This window comes from Panthera onca, chromosome D3 (assembly GCF_046562875.1).
Source record: "Panthera onca isolate mPanOnc1 chromosome D3, mPanOnc1 haplotype 2, whole genome shotgun sequence".
NCBI lineage: Eukaryota > Metazoa > Chordata > Mammalia > Carnivora > Felidae > Panthera > Panthera onca.
In genome coordinates, this window is record NC_138350.1 from 14,848,917 (window position 1) to 14,867,670 (window position 18,754).

General features: G+C 42.1%; 1 protein-coding gene across 16 annotated transcripts in view; it reads right to left on the reverse strand.

Annotated features, from left to right (window-relative positions):
- CIT (citron rho-interacting serine/threonine kinase) overlaps positions 1-18,754 on the reverse strand; it is a 162,206-nt gene that overhangs the window by 106,832 nt on the left and 36,620 nt on the right. For all 16 annotated transcript variants that reach the window (XM_081790717.1, XM_078435727.2, XM_078435726.2 and 13 more), the window contains 2 exons: positions 17,680-17,883; positions 15,839-15,992 (listed from right to left, as the gene is read on the reverse strand). In XM_081790717.1, coding sequence (XP_081646843.1) covers positions 15,839-15,992; positions 17,680-17,883 — 358 coding nt within the window. The remainder of the gene's footprint in view (positions 1-15,838; positions 15,993-17,679; positions 17,884-18,754) is intronic.

The following is an 18,754-nucleotide window of genomic DNA, read 5'->3' on the forward strand; positions in this document are numbered from 1 at the left end:
GATTGAATGTCAAGAGTTGGTTAAAAGGGATCTTGGCGGGCTGGAGTGGGGAAGAGTACCGCTTTAGAAAAGCCACAGAGCACCAGCCAGAGAAAGACCTGGGTAATGAGGCTGGGAATGAAGTGAAAGTGAAATCTTGGCTGGACCTTGAAGCGGGGGAACCCTGGATCGGATTGACAGAAAGGATTATCAGAGAGAGTTTTAGAGCACTGGGTGGGTGATAGTGCCAGAGACCGATACCATCGCTGCAGGAGCAATGGTTGGAAGAGGTCGATGCTAGAAACCTCTTAAGGACAAGTCTACAATAGTCAACATGACAAATTCTATACTAAGGAAGTGATAACAGAAAACAGAGAGGATGTGGATTAACAGCAGACAGGCTACAGAAAGAAGTGGCAAAATGTGACAACTGACACAAGAGCAGAGCTTTTAGGAATATCAATGACCAACTCTTAGGATGTGAACAACTCCAGGAGAAAAAGGTTCCAATGGTAAGAAGAGCAATATCCATTATCATCAGGTCATGGGAATGAGCCAACAGAACAAGTTAGGGGATAGACAAATAGAGCTAGTTACTAAATATACGTAAGTAATTCAGCCCCATCAGAACAGACTCTATTCCCTAGAGCCTCGGGCAAGTCCCCTATTTCCTCCCCAGTGGGTAGGAAGTGGTCAGGTATAGCTCCTACAAGCAACACGTTGTGGAAGAAATACAAAAGGAAGACAAACTAGATCCAGTTTCCAATAGACTCAAGTAAATAAAAACTTCTCCCATGTCTCTGCTTCCCTAAAAGTCATAAAGAGACTTTAAGGTAATGCTGATTTGGCTGGTGATCAGTTTTTACAATGGTGTCTTTAAAGGAGATGAATAAGGAAGTTAGCATTATTCAAGCACGCATCAATCGCTCAATCTCAAGGATGCTAGGGTTTGGCTGCCAACAGCTAAGCAGATTCCCTCTCTGGTGGCAGATTCCAGGTCTCGATGGAGTTGTGGGCTCTGTCCGAATCTCACTATTCTCAAAAGCCATGTTCCTACCAGGCTGCTTAACATTAAGTTTTTGGTAAAGAACTTTGAATAATGGATTTGCTTTGAGAGAATGCTTTGAGAGATGCCTTCTCTCAATTCTGCATCACACTTCAACCAGACTTCTAACACTGTAGCTTTAACTTGTTTGCCCCCTGCTCTCTGGGTCTAGGTACTCAGCAAACCTGCAAAATACCTACTCAGGCTGGAAATGCTCCAAAGAGAGAATCCTTTCAAACCGCAACTAGTTAGGACTGCGTTTCCCTGCCAGCGTGGGTCTGGATAGAGCCAGTCTGGGGCCCAGGTAGAGACTCCCAGAACATAAACAAACAATGAAGGAGCTCATCCCTCGGCTTCCATTCCCTAGGACCCGATCACTCTAGTGCCCAACAATGTTCCCTTCTAGCATCTTCCCCCTTGAATTACCTATACCCAACAACACATCAGATAGCACTCATTCTCTGCCGCCCTCAAGACCGCTGTAGTATCCTTTTCTCCAATATTTTAAAATTTATTTTTAAATACTATGAAAATCTTCACAGGCACAAAAGTAGTAAGGTAGTACAATGCACTCCCACATGCCCCTCACCCAAGTTCAACAACGAGCAACTCCCATTCCATTCCACCCCATCCCTGTCTTGTTTGCACGTTTGTTGATTATTAAAAGAAAACCCCGGACAGGGTATCATGTCACCCATAACTACTGCAGTAGATATCTCTAACATGGGGTTTCTCAACTGGGGCACTAGTGACATGTGGGAGTGAACAATGCTTTGTTGTAGGGGGCTGTCGTGTATTGGAGGGCATTTAGCAGTTATCCCTGACCTCTTCCCACCAGATGCCAACAGCACCTCAAGTCATGACAACCAAAAATGTCTCCAGCCATTGCCAAATGTCCCGTGGGGGGCAAAATCACCCCCAGTTGAGAACCACTGCTCTAACAGATAAGGACGTCCAAAATACTGTTACAATACCTTCATCACACCCAACAAAACCACGATACCTCCGTAACATTATCTAACAACACGTTTGTGTTCAATTTCTCCAGTTATCCCAAAAATGTCTCTTTACAGTTGGTTTTTCACTTGAATCAAGATCCAACCAAGGTTCACAAACTGATTTGGTTGGTATGTCTCTTAATCTATAGCATTGAATTTTTTTTAATGCCATTTATTGGTCTAAGAAACTGGATCACGTGTCTCTGTAGAATTTCCCACATTCTGAACTTGGTTTCAGTGTAAACTTGAGACATCATTTAACATGTTTCTCTGTCTCTCATGTTTCCTATAAACTGGAAGTTCAACTTAGGGCCTTCTGTACGTTCATATTCAATTCTTTTGGCAGGAATACCTCCTGGTATTCTGGATGTACTGTCTACTTAATGCATGACATTAGAGGGCATACAATGTCTGCTTGTCTCCCGCCTTCTGATGTTCAGAATGATCCATGGGTTCTGATGACATCAGCCTGATCCCTCCACCATAAAGGTCCTCCCCCCCAATCTTTCACTTAAAGGTTTCAGCAACCATTGATGAGCATTGCCTACAGCCATTATTTCATTAAGGGCTGCAGAATGGTGGTTTTCTAATTTCATCATTCCTTCTGCATTTATTAGCACATCAACGATTTGATTACCCTGAAATATAGTTCAAATAGGAAGGCAGAACAAATGCTTGGTTCTTTCTATATTTAGCAACATCCAAAGTAATGACTTGGGGGCCCTTAGCAACAAGTGCTAGAAGTGACCAGTGAGATTTCAAGTTATCATTATGAACTCATAAACTGTTACATATTTGATGCGTTTCAAGCCACTGCAGTCTTTTTGGTGCTCATATTGTCCCATCTTAGGCCAGGAGAAGCCCCTCTACTGGATATTCTTGCCAGAAAAGTCAAATCTGAATCTATTTTTAGCTTTTAGAGCTACCTTACAGTTTATAAGGGCTGAAAGAATAAGTACCACCATCATCCCTTACTGAGGAATCAGAGACAAATAGGTAAGACAATGACCTAACTTCTTCATCAAGTCAATGGCATGTATACACATGTATATGTGTGTGTATTTTTTTCAATTTAAAAAAATTGCCACTCTTCTCTGGGAGGGTGGGTAAATTTCCTGCAGCCCTGCATCAAAGGTTATCAAGCACTTGCCTTGCCAAGACTAACGTGGATATTTCCATCCCTAGCTGGCTATCGGTTCCTTGTGTGTGTCCTTTGTTAGCCAGAGTCTGAAGAACAGGAAGGGTGGGTCTTAGACCCCAAACTGCCAGTGCTGTGAGATGAATATAATCCTTTTCTTTCCACCACCAGGGAGTAACAGGGTTGGCCACATTTATTTTCTATGAGGTGAGACACTGAAAATCGTTTCCAAACCCTTGGTTGTGGACCACCTGGACCTCCTACTCTTTGTCCTTTGGTTGTAACCTCTTTTGACTCCTGCCAACCACCCTCTTTAGTTCTATCCAAACTTCACACTCAGAAAATAAGCGTAAATGCAATCGCCACGCGTCACAGAATTGACTCAAAAATTGGCTGCTGAATATAGTCCCAGATGTTTAATATCATTTTTGAATCTTTGGCCAAATGATTTCCATGTTTGATTGGTTGTAGAAGGTTTTTGGGTGAGAATTTAAGGATTGAAGACTCCAATTTATGGGCTTTCCAAAAAAACCTATTCCTCGCCTCTCCCAGGAAAGGCATTAATTTACCTCATTTGGAAGTGATTTTACTGAACTGATATTTAGCATTGCACTGTTGGATTGCACTAAGAGACACTATAAGAAGCAGTCATAGGGGAACACCTGGGTGGCTCAGACAGCTGAGCGTCCAACTCTTGATTTCGGCTCAAGTCATGATCTCACAGTTTATGGGTTCAAGCCCCGTGTCGCAGAGGGGAGCCATCAGTGCAGAGCCTGCTTGGGATCCTCTGTCTCCCTCTTTCTCTGCCTCTCCCTCTCTCTCTCAAAAATAAATAAACATAAATAAAAAAAGAAGCAGCAGCAGTCATAGAGAAATCCCCAGAGCACGTATGGGAGGGGTGAGGTCTACCATGTCACAAGGAAGTCTCACTTATGAGGAAGCCAATGATGAAATTCCTCAGGGCTCAGTATCCAGAAAATCAAGTCTCTTCTGAGCAAACCATTTTGGATTTTTCTCTCATGGGACTGAGACTCTCATACAGTTGACCCTTGAGCAACACAGGTTTGAACTGCAGCGGTCTACTTATACACAAATTTTTTTCAATAAATAAAGCACAGTACTGTAAATGTATTTTCTCTTATGATTTCTTAATAACATGTTCTTTTCCCCAGCTTACTTTAAGAATATAGTAAGAATATAGTATGTAATACACATTACAAAATATGTGTTATTCAACTATTTACATCATCAGTAAGGCATCTCGCCGACAGTAGGCTATTAGAAGTTTTGGGGGAGGGGCACCTGGATGGCTCAGTCAGTTAAGCGTTGGACTTTGGCTCAGGTCACGATCTCACGGTTTGTGGGTTCAAGCCAGGCGACAGGCTCTGTGCTGGCAGTTCAGAGCCTGGAGCCTGCTTCAGATTCTGTGTCTCCCTCTCTCTCCACCCTCCCCTGCTCACGCTCTCGCTCTCTCTCTCTCAAAAATAAATAAACATTAAACAAAAGAAGTTTTGGGGGAGTCTTAAGTTATATGCAGCTTTTTGACTATGTAGGGGTCAGCACCCCTAACCCCCATGCTGCCCAAGGGTCAACTGTAACTGTTCCCATTTTCCTTTTTGTTCTGGCCACTAGGAGGCTAAGAGTCCCAAATCTGTCCTTGTCCAGCAACTTGACCAGAACTTGTTTGTTTTTACCTTTATCTCTGACTTGATTTCTTTACTGTGCTATTTCCTTCAGCCAGATTCCTACATTTATTTATTTTTATCCTTTTGATATTGCAATTATCTCTAAAATAAGCCATCTCAACTTATCTTGGAATAAAGTGAAATACTGCATATTTTTAACATTTCTGGATGTAGCTTCTAAATTCAGACTAGAGCAGGGAAATCCCATAATCCTAATTTATAAGCAGTTAGCTCTTCTTAGCCTATTTTCTCCTATCAATAACTTGCTTTCTAAAAACAGAACAATCCCCAAGAGAGACATAAATATTTGCCTGTATAGCCCATAAGCCTGTAACAGCTACTGACTACATGTCTTCATTATTCCTTGTTTATGTTGGAGAAGCAGGTGCCCACATGCTCCTGGTCTAGTGAGTTGAGTTCCTGCCATCACTACTATAGCATCCTCCCTCTTTCTACCCTCCTCTCTCGCAGGCTGATCCCCTAAACAGTCCAGCTCCCCTTCCTCACTTCCTCCTGCCCCTGAAGCGACTGGGCGGCTGTCCAACAGGGAGATACACTTGAGCAGCAACCAAGGTGAATATAGGAGCACATCTACCAACCTCCTCGAACTAGCTCTGAAAACAAAGCATGGACAGAAACCTGCTCGAATGGTAGGAACCCAAAACAAGCAGACCTGAAAAAGACCCAAAACAAACCAACACACACACACACACACACACACACACACCACAAGCCATTGAGATAATGCTGTTCTAAAAGCAGAACACTAAAATAAATAAATGAAATATTCATGTTAAAACCATAAGGGGCTTTCATTTGTGAAGAAAAGAACACTGTTCATCATAAATCAATGCCAGAGCGGCCAATTCAAAGGATAAATAGGGGTTTTATGAAGATCTCTTCATTTGCATCAATGATGCAGGAAAATCACCTGACAATAAAAACTCCTGATTTCTTGGGAGACAGTATAGCGATGTTGTTAAGGGTATAGGCCACACTGGTGTTTACGTGAGTACAGAATATTCTGGGAAGTTACATAAGAAGCTGACAATTGTGGTTCACTTTAGGGAGACGCAATGGGCACAGGGTGAGAAGGAGACAATTTTCACTGTTTAACCTTCTGTGTCACTTGAATTTTTTTTTTTTTTTTTTTTACCACAAACTATACAACTTTTTCAAATAAATACAAGCAAAGAGAACTTGGGAGTCTGAGAGACCCGAATTTGACTTCTGCCAACTACTCGCTCTGTGACCTTTGCCAAGTGGCTTCATCTCCTCAGGCCTCAAGGTCCTCATCTGAACGGTGGGACTAATCATACCACCCATCTCATAGAGCTGTAGCAAGTAAATGGGACAATAATTTGCAGAATGTGCTTTGCAGAGCCCCTGGCACATACTAGGTACTTAATAAACAGCATGGCAATATAATACACATCTAAAAAGTTAATGAAGAAAACTTAGTCCATCTTTAATTAAAAGTAAATATGGGGGGCACCTGGGTGGCTCAGTCAGTGAAGCATCTGACTTCAGCTCAGGTCATGATCTCGCAGTTCGTGAGTTCGAGCCCTGCGTTTGGTTCTATGCTGACAGCTCAGAGCCTGGAACCTGCTTTGGATTCTGTGTCTCCCTCTCTCTCTCTGCCCCCTCCCTGTTTGTGCTCTCTCTTTCTCTCTCAAAAATAAACATTAAAAAAAATTTTTTTAATAAAAAAGGAACAATAGTAAGCTGGGTGGAGGATGTGGAGTAGAAGGCACAAAAATGCCTTTTTACAACCACCTATTTGCTATCAGCAAGTGGAGATTAAGTCAAGCCACCATCTTGAAAGATAGGAAGGTTGTAAAGTCCATCTGAGAAAAAAGCTTTAAATCCCTCAAAAGCAGAGCCTAAAACCCAGCATTTCTAAGCAGTTCCATCCACCCATGGAAGTCCTCAGCCAAAAAGCAGTCTTCCCTTCTCCCAGGCCCAGAGGACAAAATGAAAGACCCCACAAAGATGAACGAGAAACCCTAAGGCTGACAGAATGAATTTTCTCCTCTTGCAAGGCTTTGCAAATGCTAATATGCACAGGAATCTTATTTCTGGGATCTTATTAAAGTGCAGCCTCTGATTCAGCAGATCTAGAGGGGCCTGAGTCTCTGCATCTCTAACAAGCTCCCAGGTGATGCCAATGCTGCTCGTCCACAGACCACACTCCACACAACAACAAGTGAACCACAGTCTGGACTACGGTTCCACTGCTTGTTAGCAATGGCAGTCATGAGTGATTCTGATTACTGCAATATTTTCTCTCCTGGTAAAAACCTGGCCGATCCTTCCATATCAGTGGTTCTCAATCAGGGGCGGCTGTGGCCCCCAGTGGACACTGGGCAATGTCTGGAGACCTATTTGGTTATCACAAACTGCATGGGGGAGGGTGCTTCTGGCATGTATGGGAGTAAAGGCCAGGGGGTGCTGCTGAATATCCTGCACTCACACAACAGCCCCATCACAATTATCTGGTCCCATGTGTCACCAGTGCCAAGGTTGAGAAACCCTGGGTTTTGGTTTTTGGGTTTTTTTTAATGAAATTTATTGTCAAATTGGTTTCCATACAACACCCGGTGCTCATCCCAACAGGTGCCCTCCTCAATGCCCATCACCCACTTTCCCCACCCCCCATCAACCCTCAGTTTGTTCTCAGTATTTAAGAGTCTCTTATGGTTTGCCTCCTTCCCTCTCTGTAACTTTTTTTTCCCCTCTTCCCCTCCCCCCTGGTCTTCTGTTGAGTTTCTCAGAATCCACATATGAGTGAAAACATATGGTATCTGTCTTTCTCTGCCTGACTTATTTCACTTAGCATCACACTCTCCAGTTCTATCCACATTGCTACAAATGGCCAGATTTCATTCTTTCTCATTGCCAAGTAGTATTCCATTGTATACATAAACCACATCTTCGTTGTCCATTTGCCAGTTGATGGACATTTAGGCTCTTTCCATAATTTGGCTATTGTTGAAAGTGCTGCTATAAACATTGGGGTACAAGTGCCCCTATGCATCAGCACTCCTGTATCCCTTGGGTAAATTCCTAGCCGTGCTATTGCTGGGTCATAGGGTAGGTCTATTTTTAATTTTTTGAGGAACCTCCACACTGCTTTCCAGAGCGGCTGCACGAGTTTGCATTCCTACCAACAGTGCAAGAGGGTTCCTGGAGAAACCCTGTTCTAATAACCAGGAAATATGAGTTGGGTCGTGTCAATTCATCCCAAGACTATAAACCCCAATTTTGGAAGTGGGTCTTAAATCCAATACTGTCCTTTCCCAGGCCAGACGTGAAGCTTGGAGAGGTTAACAGATTAACAGGAAGAACAGGATGCCATATGTAGGGAAGGGGTCACCAGCTCATAGTCCATATTTTGTTCAAAATCAGGCACATGTGGTTCGGTAAGCCAATGAGTGACCCACTAAGCATTAATCTTTCTATGATTTCGAGCTACAGCAATTTAACAGGAACAGATGTAAGCAGACCTGAAGCTTAGACTATAAGTTCCCTGAAGGCAGGACCATATCCAAATTTGTCCGTCAACAGAGCTACGCTTAGCACAATGAGGAAGAAGGCAGACACTCGACATCATGACGAATCCTGTAGATTCAAGAATTCCAGATGTGCTAAATAGATGCAGAGACTAAACCACTCCTAGTGTGACATGGTTTATTATTTGTCATCACCACAAACACTATTACTAACAACAATGATCTACGCCAAGGCATGCCTGGTTCTGTAGAAAGAGCACGGGCTCTAGAGTCACGCAGACCTCGATCCAAATCCCGATCCTCTCACTATGTGACCTGAGACAAGTTAACATAGTGTCCACATCTGTAATATGGGCATAAAAATCCTTACCTCTGACAGAACTGTTTCAAAGTCGTACAGTGTCATGTATTTAAACAGCTAGTTGGCTACTTAACCAATACTTCCTACCATATTAAGGACGGGAGTAAAATGCCCAGTGAGTTATATGGTGCTTATTTCTGCATAGAACAGTATGTAAAGATTTCACCTGATGACACAAAGCCACAAGATCCCTTTCCTTTAAATCAAAGGCCATCATGCCCCAGGTTTATTGAACAACCACAGGACTGTGCATTTGTGGTTTTATGATGGCCATTCAGGGCCTGGTAGTGCACAATGATCATCAATGACAAAAAAGAGACCTACACAGCATGGGAACACCACCGAGTCACTCACTACCAGTGGAAGTGAAATGTACCCTCTGCTAACAAATGGTAAGGACCTGAAAACTCACAATCATTCTGCAAGAGCTAGGTCTTTCTGAGAATAGTGAAAAGAACATAATTTAGAAGAAGACTGTGTCGTAAGTAACAGACAACGTCTGAGCATTAGCCACAGACGTTCCAGGATATTTCCACAATCCATGTTCTCATTTCGCATTCCCCACTGTCAGGACATAACGGTGTTGGACGAAAGGGACAAGCATGCCGGTTCCAATAACATCACTATGTCCAGATGTGACTAGAAAAGCACACCAGGCAGCAAAACTTCCCCACTAACAGGAGCAAGTGTATGATGCCAGGAAATGGAGGCGTAACCCCGAAGGCATGAATGAAAGAGGCCCTCTGACCTCAGCATTCCAGAAGCTCAGAAAATATCAGGCTGGGTACCACCAGACTCTTGCCCAATACTGGAAACATCACTGGAAGTGCAAAGTCCAGGGCAGCCAGTATACTTAAGAAGTCTCCTACTGGAACTTGGAAAGCCACCTTGAAATAATGATGATAATAATAAGCAGCTGAAAACACAAGCTGACATCTGATCGCACAAAGGTGGGAATGAAACATCAGGGTAATGGGCACCTGGGGACCTTCACAGGGCAGTAACTCATCACAAAGCTTTTGACTTGCTGAGAGAATACGTTCCTGAACTGGGTCAGGTTCCTGGTTCGTGTACTGTTGCCCAGAGCAACCCTAAGAGGCTGGACCCAGGGGGACGCAGATGTTCCGTCTGACTTCAGTGTGAAAGCCGAGGCATGTCCTAGTTCCCCTCAGCAGCCACTCCTGATTCTGTCATTCATAAATTTGTCCAGACCCTTCTTAAACTACATTCATATATCCTGCCAGGACCACCTCTTGAGATGATGAGTTTTAGAAGATTATTACCTGCTGTGTTAAGCAGTACTTCCTTTCATTGGTTACGACAAGAAAAAGAAGAATTAGGGGTGAGGCAGCAGAAAGGCTAATGTTACTTTCATCAAGGGACAATCTTGTGTGTGAAAAGTACAGATATTTAATACCCTGGAACCACAAGGCATTGAAACAGCAACCATAAACTCGGCTTCAAGGGTTTTGCTTAATGAAAGTCACTCAACATGCATTTGTGGAAAAACCGGGACTGGACAAAGGCATAATTTCTGTTAGAGTTACCTAGTTGGAAAGTAGCCCAAAGATCATGGAGCCCAGCAATGTTTTCAATCACACAACCCCAAGTTGATTGCAAATATGCAGGGATCAGAGGTTGGTTTAAAAAAATTCTGAAAGGGAAACTCAGTGAACTTCCCTAACAGGGAAATCTCGTAGGAGAAGCTCAGTGAATACCGTGTCTCTCTGCATTGTCAGGGATAAGACAGAACCTCCAGGAAAACGCACTACCAATCCTCGGGGGACATGAAGATGCCCCTCATTGGCTGAGCTACACTAAGTATGTGCCTACTGCAGGTGCCTGCAATATGGCACCCTGGACTGACTCCTGGAACAGAGACATGAGTGGAGAAACCAGTGAAATCAGAATAAAGTTTGAAGTTTGATTAATAGTAATGTGCAAATATTAATCTTAGTTTTGACAAATGTGGCACCGTTATATAAGATGTTATAACATTAGGAGACGCTAGGAGAAGGGTATGTGGGAACTCTGTACTATCTTTGCAAGTTTTCTATGAACCTATTATTATTCCAAAATAAGGTTAATTAAAATTAAAAGACATTTTTTTAAAGCAAACATATTTCATGACACTCCAGAGCCACTGTACTGGGAGTCAGAAGCCCATGAAAGCCATCAGGATTTTGAAGAATCAAGATTCAGGGCAAAGGACGTGAAAAGACATTTTTCTAAAGAAGACAAACACATCAGGGAAATACAAATCAAAACCACAATGAGATACCACCTCACACCTGTAAGAATGGCTAAAATTAACAACACAGTAAATAACAGATGTTGGCAAGGATGTGGAGAAAGGGAAACCCCCTTACACTGTTGATGGAAATGCAAACTGGTGCAGCCATTCTGGAAAACAGTATGGAGGTTCCTCAAAGTTAAAAATAGAACTACCCTACGATCTAGCAATTGCACTACTAGGCATTTACCCAAAGGATACAAAAATACTGATTCAAAGGGGTACATGTACTCCAATGTTTATAGTAGCATTATCAACAATAGCCAAATTATGGAAAGAGCCCAAATGTCTATCGACTGATAAATGGATAAAGAAGCTAATTGAAGAAGATATAAAGAAATGGAAAGACATTCCCTGCTCATGGATTGGAAGAATAAATATTGTCAAAATGTCAATACTACCCAAAGCTATCTACACATTCAATGCAATCCCAATCAAAATTGCACCAGCATTCTTCTCCAAACTAGAACAAGCCATCCTAAAATTTATATGGAACCACAAAAGGCCCCGAATAGCCAAAGTAATTTTGAAGAAGAAGACCAAAGCAGGAGGCATCACAATCCCAGACTTTAGCCTCTACTACAAAGCTGTCATCATCAAGACAGCATGGTATTGGCACAAAAACAGACACATAGACCAATGGAATAGAATAGAAATCCCAGAACTAGACCCACAAACGTATGGCCAACTCATCTTTGACAAAGCAGGAAAGAACATCCAATGGAAAAAAGACAGTCTCTTTAACAAATGGTGCTGGGAGAACTGGGCAGCAACATGCAGAAGGTTGAAACTAGACCACTTTCTCACACCATTCACAAAAATAAACTCAAAATGGATAAAGGACCTGAATGTGAGACAGGAAACCATCCAAACCCTAGAGGAGAAAGCAGGAAAAGACCTCTCTGACCTCAGCCGTAGCAATCTCTTACTCGACACATCCCCAAAGGCAAGGGAATTAAAAGCAAAAATGAATTACTGGGACCTTATGAAGATAAAAAGCTTCTGCACAGCAAAGGAAACAACCAACAAAACTAAAAGGCAACCAACGGAATGGGAAAAGATATTTGCAAATGACATATCGGACAAAGGGCTAGTATCCAAAATCTATAAAGAGCTCACCAAACTCCACACCCGAAAAACAAATAACCCAGTGAAGAAATGGGCAGAAAACATGAATAGACACTTCTCTAAAGAAGACATCCGGATGGCCAACAGGCACATGAAAAGATGTTCAACGTCGCTCCTTATCAGGGAAATACAAATCAAAACCACACTCAGATATCACCTCATGCCAGTCAGAGTGGCCAAAATGAACAAATCAGGAGACTATAGATGCTGGAGAGGATGTGGAGAAACGGGAACCCTCTTGCACTGTTGGTGGGAATGCAAATTGGTGCAGCCGCTCTGGAAAGCAGTGTGGAGGTTCCTCAGAAAATTAAAAATAGACCTACCCTATGACCCACCAATAGCACTGCTAGGAATTTACCCAAGGGATACAGGAGTACTGATGCATAGGGGCACCTGTACCCCAATGTTTATAGCGGCACTCTCAACAATAGCCAAATTATGGAAAGAGCCTAAATGTCCATCAACTGATGAATGGATAAAGAAATTGTGGTTTATATACACAATGGAATACTACGTGGCAATAAGAATGAAATATGGCCTTTTGTAGCAACGTGGATGGAACTGGAGAGTGTGATGCTAAGTGAAATAAGCCATACAGAGAAAGACAGATACCATATGGTTTCACTCTTATGTGGATCCTGAGAAACTTAACAGAAACCCATGGGGGAGGGGAAGGGAAAAAAAAAAAAAAAAAAGAGGTTAGAGTGGGAGAGAGCCAAAGCATAGGAGACTGTTAAAAACTGAGAACAAACTGAGGGTTGATGGGGGGTGGGAGGGAGGGGAGGATGGGTGATGGGTATTGAGGAGGGCACCTTTTGGGATGAGCACTGGGTGTTGTATGGAAACCAATTTGACAATAAAGTTCATATATTGAAAAAAAATTTAAAAAAAAGTGGTAGATACACACACACACACACACACACACACACACACACACAGGAATATTACTCAGCCATCAAAAAGAATGAAATCTTGCCATTTGCAACAACGTGGATGGAGCTAGAGTGTATTATGCTAAGCGAAAAAGTCAGTCAGAGAAAAGACAAATACCATATGATTTCACTCATCTGCGGAATTTAAGAAACAAAACAGATGAACATATGGAAAGGGGGTGAGAAGAGAAGAAAGGGAAACAAACCACAAGAGACTCTTAACAATGGAGAACACAGGGTTGATGGAGGGAGGTAGGTGGGGGATGGGTTAGATGGGTGGTGGGTACAAAGGAGGGCACTTGTAACAATAAGCACTGGGTTGTAAGTGATGAGTCACTGAATTCTACTCCTGAATCTAGTATTATACTATACATCAACTAACTAAAATTTAAATAAAATTTGAAAAAAAGAAAAAGAAGACATATAGATGGCCAATATGTATATGAAAAGGTGCTCAACATCACTAATCGTCAGGGAAATGCAAATCAAAACCACAATGAGATACTGCTTCACACCTATTAAGATGACTGTGATCAAAAAGCCAAGATAACAAGAGTCGGTGAGGATGTGGAGAAAAGGGAATTCTTACACACTGTTGGTAAGAAGGTTAATTGTTACAGCCACTAAGGACAACAGTACAGAGGTTGCTCAAAAACTAAAAATAGAACTACCATATGATCCAGCAATCCCTCTTCTCGTCGAACACCCAAAGAAAATGCAATCAGTACCTCGAAGAAAGATCTGTGCTCTCCTGTTCATGGCAGCATTATTCACAATAGACAAGATATGGAAACAATCTAAGTGTCTATCAACGGATGAATGAATAAAGAATTTGTAGTATGTAAACACACACACGAGACAATATCACTCAGTCTTGAAGGAAGAAAGGAAAGGAAAGGAAAGGAAAGGAAAGGAAAGGAAAGGAAAGGAAAGGAAAGGAAAGGAAGGACGGGGTGCCTGGGTGACTCAGTCTGTTCAGCATCTGACTCTTGATTTCTGCTCAGGTTATGATTTCACGGTTCGTGAGATTGAGCCCCACATCAGGGTCTGCGCTACAGCACGGAACCTGCTTGGGATATTCTCTCTCTGTCTCTGTCTCTCTCTCTCTCAAAACTAAATGGATAACCATTAAAAAAAAAAAAAAAAGATTACAGAGATAAAAAGGCAAGGCAAGAAAAGACTATTTGAACAGCATCTAAAGAAACCTATATCAAATCCTTCTAAAAGCAAGAAAGAAAATAGCCCTGAAAATATACTATTGATTAAAAGCCCTGAACCTTGTAAGATTTGGGGATTGATGCCTGAAGATTAGAAAAATTAAGCAATGTGGCTCCCAGAAGAAAAACAAATTTGCTAAGGCAGATTTATAAAAATGTAGCCTACTTAAATATTTGGGCAGGTTAGAGAAACCATCAAAATGGCTTTCAACTGGAAAACACTGGGAAACAGTGGAAAACACTCATCATATATTAGGATTACAACATGGCTTGAACTAGAAGTCTGGTTTTGACACCTAGAAATGGATTCCACTCCCCACCTCCCCTCATCACCAAAGATAAAACACTCAAACAGGGTCACCTGGGTGGCTCAGTGGGATGAGCGTCTGACTTTGGCTCAAGTCATGATCTCACGGTCCATGGGTTTGAGCCCCGCATCGGGCTCTGTGCTGCAGCTCAGAGCCCAGAACCTGCTTTGGATTGTGTCTCCATCTCTCTCTGCCCCTCTCCTGTTCATGCTTTCTCTCTCAAAAATAAATAAATATTTTTTAAAAATTAAAAAAAACAAAAACAACCCACTCAGACCCACTGCTTTCCTACTGGCCCTAATCTATGCTAATCATTGGCACATTCAGTCAACATATCCAAAAATAAAAAATGTTTTAAAAAAATCAATTTGTTTTTTTTTTTAAGTTTATTTATTTTTGAGAGAGAGAGAGTGCGTGCACAAGTGGGAGAGGGACGCGGTTGTGTGTGGGGGGGGGGGGGGGGAGGGGTCGGGGGGGCTGGACAGAGGATCCAGAGAAGGCTCTGTGCTGACAGCAGAGAGGCTGATGCAGGGCCCAAACTCACCAACTGTGAGATCATGACCTGAGCTGAAGTTGGATGCTCGATCGGCTGAGCCACCCGTGTGTCCCCCAAAATCACCAATTTGTAAAAGCCCAAGCATTTTGGTTTTGTCAATAATAAATCAAATCTCTGTTTTTAATGAATTTCATTTGCACTAATTGATTCCAAAGCGATGTATGTATGAATGAATCTGCTGTGTGTGTCTATGTTACAGATTTTACAGGCTTGCAAGCAAAGACAAAATGTTTCTGGGGAAAACATGAACACAGAGAGGCATTTATGGGTTTCGTGCAGGCTTGGCCATTTGCAGAGCAACCTGGCACTTTGCCTCATTTTTGAGTCTTTTTTCCCAATCTGTGAAGGAAATACATACGTCCACTTTTCCTCTTAGAAGAAACTCTGTCAAACCAACCGGCAACCCTTGAACTCCATCAGTCTGCTCTTCTAACTTACTGAGAGATGATGTGAAGGCCACTTAAGCACAGAGTTTGATAAATGACCCCATTCTGTGCAAACAATTTTAAAGAAGAATTACCACTTACAGACAGCTACATCATTAGCCCTTTCTATCCCTGGAGATAATTGAGGCCCTTATTTATATAATTTATACCACCTTCTGCAGGCCAGAATAATTTCAGAACATTCTTAAGTGTTTACACTTAATCTGAACACCAGAAAGGAAGGACCGCAGCCCTACTCACAGTTACGAATGTTATTCCAGTCGATTTTGGAGAAGAAAGGGTGGCAGCAAAGGCCTTCAAACTTCAGTCTCTCTTTCTGGCCACACAACAAACTCTGAATCAGATCAAGTAATTCGCTGCTAACTTTTGGATCATCTGGAAACTTCAAAAACCGCTATTCCAAAAAAATAATAATTATTATTTCCTTAGCAAATTCAGTTTCTCATGTCCCCCCAAAAAAGTATTTCTCATATATGCAAGTTTCTTTTTGTTAAAAGGAGGAAGTTTTGTGCCCTCTTAACTTTGGACCAAAGGCATGTTCCCAAAATAAATGGCTTGTTCACATCAATAGGCCTAGTTCCTTTGCAAGAGTTCAATATCCTTCATGATTTGACCTCGGTCCTCTCTCTTGTCTCATGTAGCTACACTCCCCATCTCACTCTTTGCTGTCCAACAATGATGAGCTATTTAAAGCTTCCTGAACAAATCATGCTGTTCTCTCTGCCTAGAACGCCCTCCCCAGCCCGCACCCCTCTTCCACCAGATCACTGCCCAGCTCCACCACCCACCCCCCCGCCCCGCAATCTACTTCTACACAAACACAGTGCACTGTGATTTCCGTGTGATAACAGGGAAAGAAGGCAGAGAGAGCCTTCTGCTCGCTCAACACTGTAAACCTGGTACCTAACCGTGCCTGGTGCCATTCTCTCATTACTGAACGAATGAACTGAAATGAAGGAAATAAATTGGCCCCAAGAATCATCTAAGGGAAAACTTGAACTCAAGAGGAGACTCAAGCATAACAAGTAATATATATATATATGTATTAAGCATATAAAATATGACTCAGTCGGCTGGGTGTCCGACTCCTGATTTCGGCTCAGGTCATGATCTCACCGTCATGAGATTGAGCCATATGTCAGGCTGTGTGCTGACAGTGTAGAACCTCCTTAGGATTCTCTCTCTCTCAAAATATTAAATAAACATTAAAAAAAAGAGAAATGGGGGGGGCACCTGGGTGGCTCAGTCGGTTAAGCATCCGACTTCGGCTCAGGTCACAATCTCACAGTTCGTGGGTCTGAGACCCACGTCGGGCTCTGTGCTGACAGCTCAGAGCCTAGAGCCCGCTTCGGATTCTGTATCTCTTTCTCTCCTCTACCCCTCCCCCACTCACACTCTGTCTCTCTCTCTCTCTCTCTCTCTCAAAAATAAATAAAAAAAATTTTAAGAGAAATGGGCTTAATCTATTAGAATATACACTTATTAGAAAATAGTTTTAATTCTACTTCATATACATTCCTGTATTTCTAATTCCTGCCCCCATTTCAATTTTACTGCCATATTCGATAGCCAGTCATACCGAGAAACAGCATAGCATAACATCAAGAGCATGGACTTCCAAGCCAGACTGACTGTTATTCTAGGCAAGATGGTCTTGCTTAACCATTGTGTGCTTTGGTTTCCTCATCTGTAAAATGGAAGTAATGTCTACCTCTTCCATTGTTTGAGGATTAGCCGAGTTAATGAACCATATTTCATCAAGTCTAGGACTCAGTTATTCCCTTAACAGCACTGAAATAAAAATGCATTTTATAACCAACGAAATATCATAGATTAATTGGCAACAGTTTCTCTTTTTTAACGTTACCTAAAATAATGGCATAGGCTTACAATGACTGGCAGCTGAGAGTCAATAAAACACAATCACTAAAGCGCTTAGGACAGCTTTTGGCACAAAGTGCTTTATAAGTATTTGCTGTTGTTATTATCCAGCACTACTGATTTACATTACAAAGGTTCACTTGTACATTTTTAAATGACAGCTCTCAATATTACTTCAAAATCTACTAATGGCTCTTTACCTGGAAATTCATGATGTTATTGAAGGTTCTGGCTGACGTTCCCTCAGTGAATGGGGATCTTCCATAAACCATCTCATAAGCAATAACTCCCACTGACCACCAGTCACAATCCAGACTATAGACGCCTTTTCCGTCCCCATTCATCACAGTCAACACTTCAGGGGCCATGTAATCTGGGGTCCCAATCGGGAGTTTTGCGTTCACCTGGAAACCCATAAGCAAAATGAACACAGCAAAACTTTCAATTATTCTCGAATAGATTGCCGACAGCCACGTTTCAGACACAGGCTGATTTGCCACTGATTACTATTCTCCCAGGCACTTAAACCTTCTGTCAAGTGGCACGCTGTCAGGAAATGCAAACGATTTACTAATTAAAAAAAAAAAAAAAAGTACATAATATAATCCAAAGGCAAAAGGGCAAGAGTTGTTGATGATATACGCCCTTTGGTTACACAAATGAGAATTGGGGAAAGAACGGAAGGTGTCTTTCCTGATACATGTTACACAGTATTTCTCTTACTTATGAAAACAGCAAAATGATAATAAATCCTAAAGACGAATCTATAAGATCTATCTACCCATTATTAAAACCTGGCAGCTAGCTGGGGCAACACGATATTGCAAACGCATTGTATCTCAAGTTTAAATATTTGGAATCAACATTCCTACTTCAAGCCACCCACAGGGCAAGACATGATAAGTATCTTCCACCAGAGACCAATGTTAATGAGTTCATTTCCCTCACCCCAAACTCCTGTTCCTGTGGTTGCCTCCCCACTGTTCAGAAATCCACAGCCCTCCAATCCAGTGGCACTCAAGCACCCAACCCTCGCAAAGGTTAGGACAATGTAGTAGGTCTTTTTCTAAAGCTAAATATATCCCATTTAAAGAACTGTCCTTTCTTCTGAGAACTTGTCCTTCCGACTGTTTTAGTGTTTACATGTCCTTTGTTTCTTGAAATGAGGCCTGATAAAAGACTTTCTGCCCCCTACCCCCTTCCCTTCCTAGACAACAGAGGAAGTCAGCAACGTTTTCAGCCTTCAAAATTATTTTGAAGTCTTACTGAGCCATG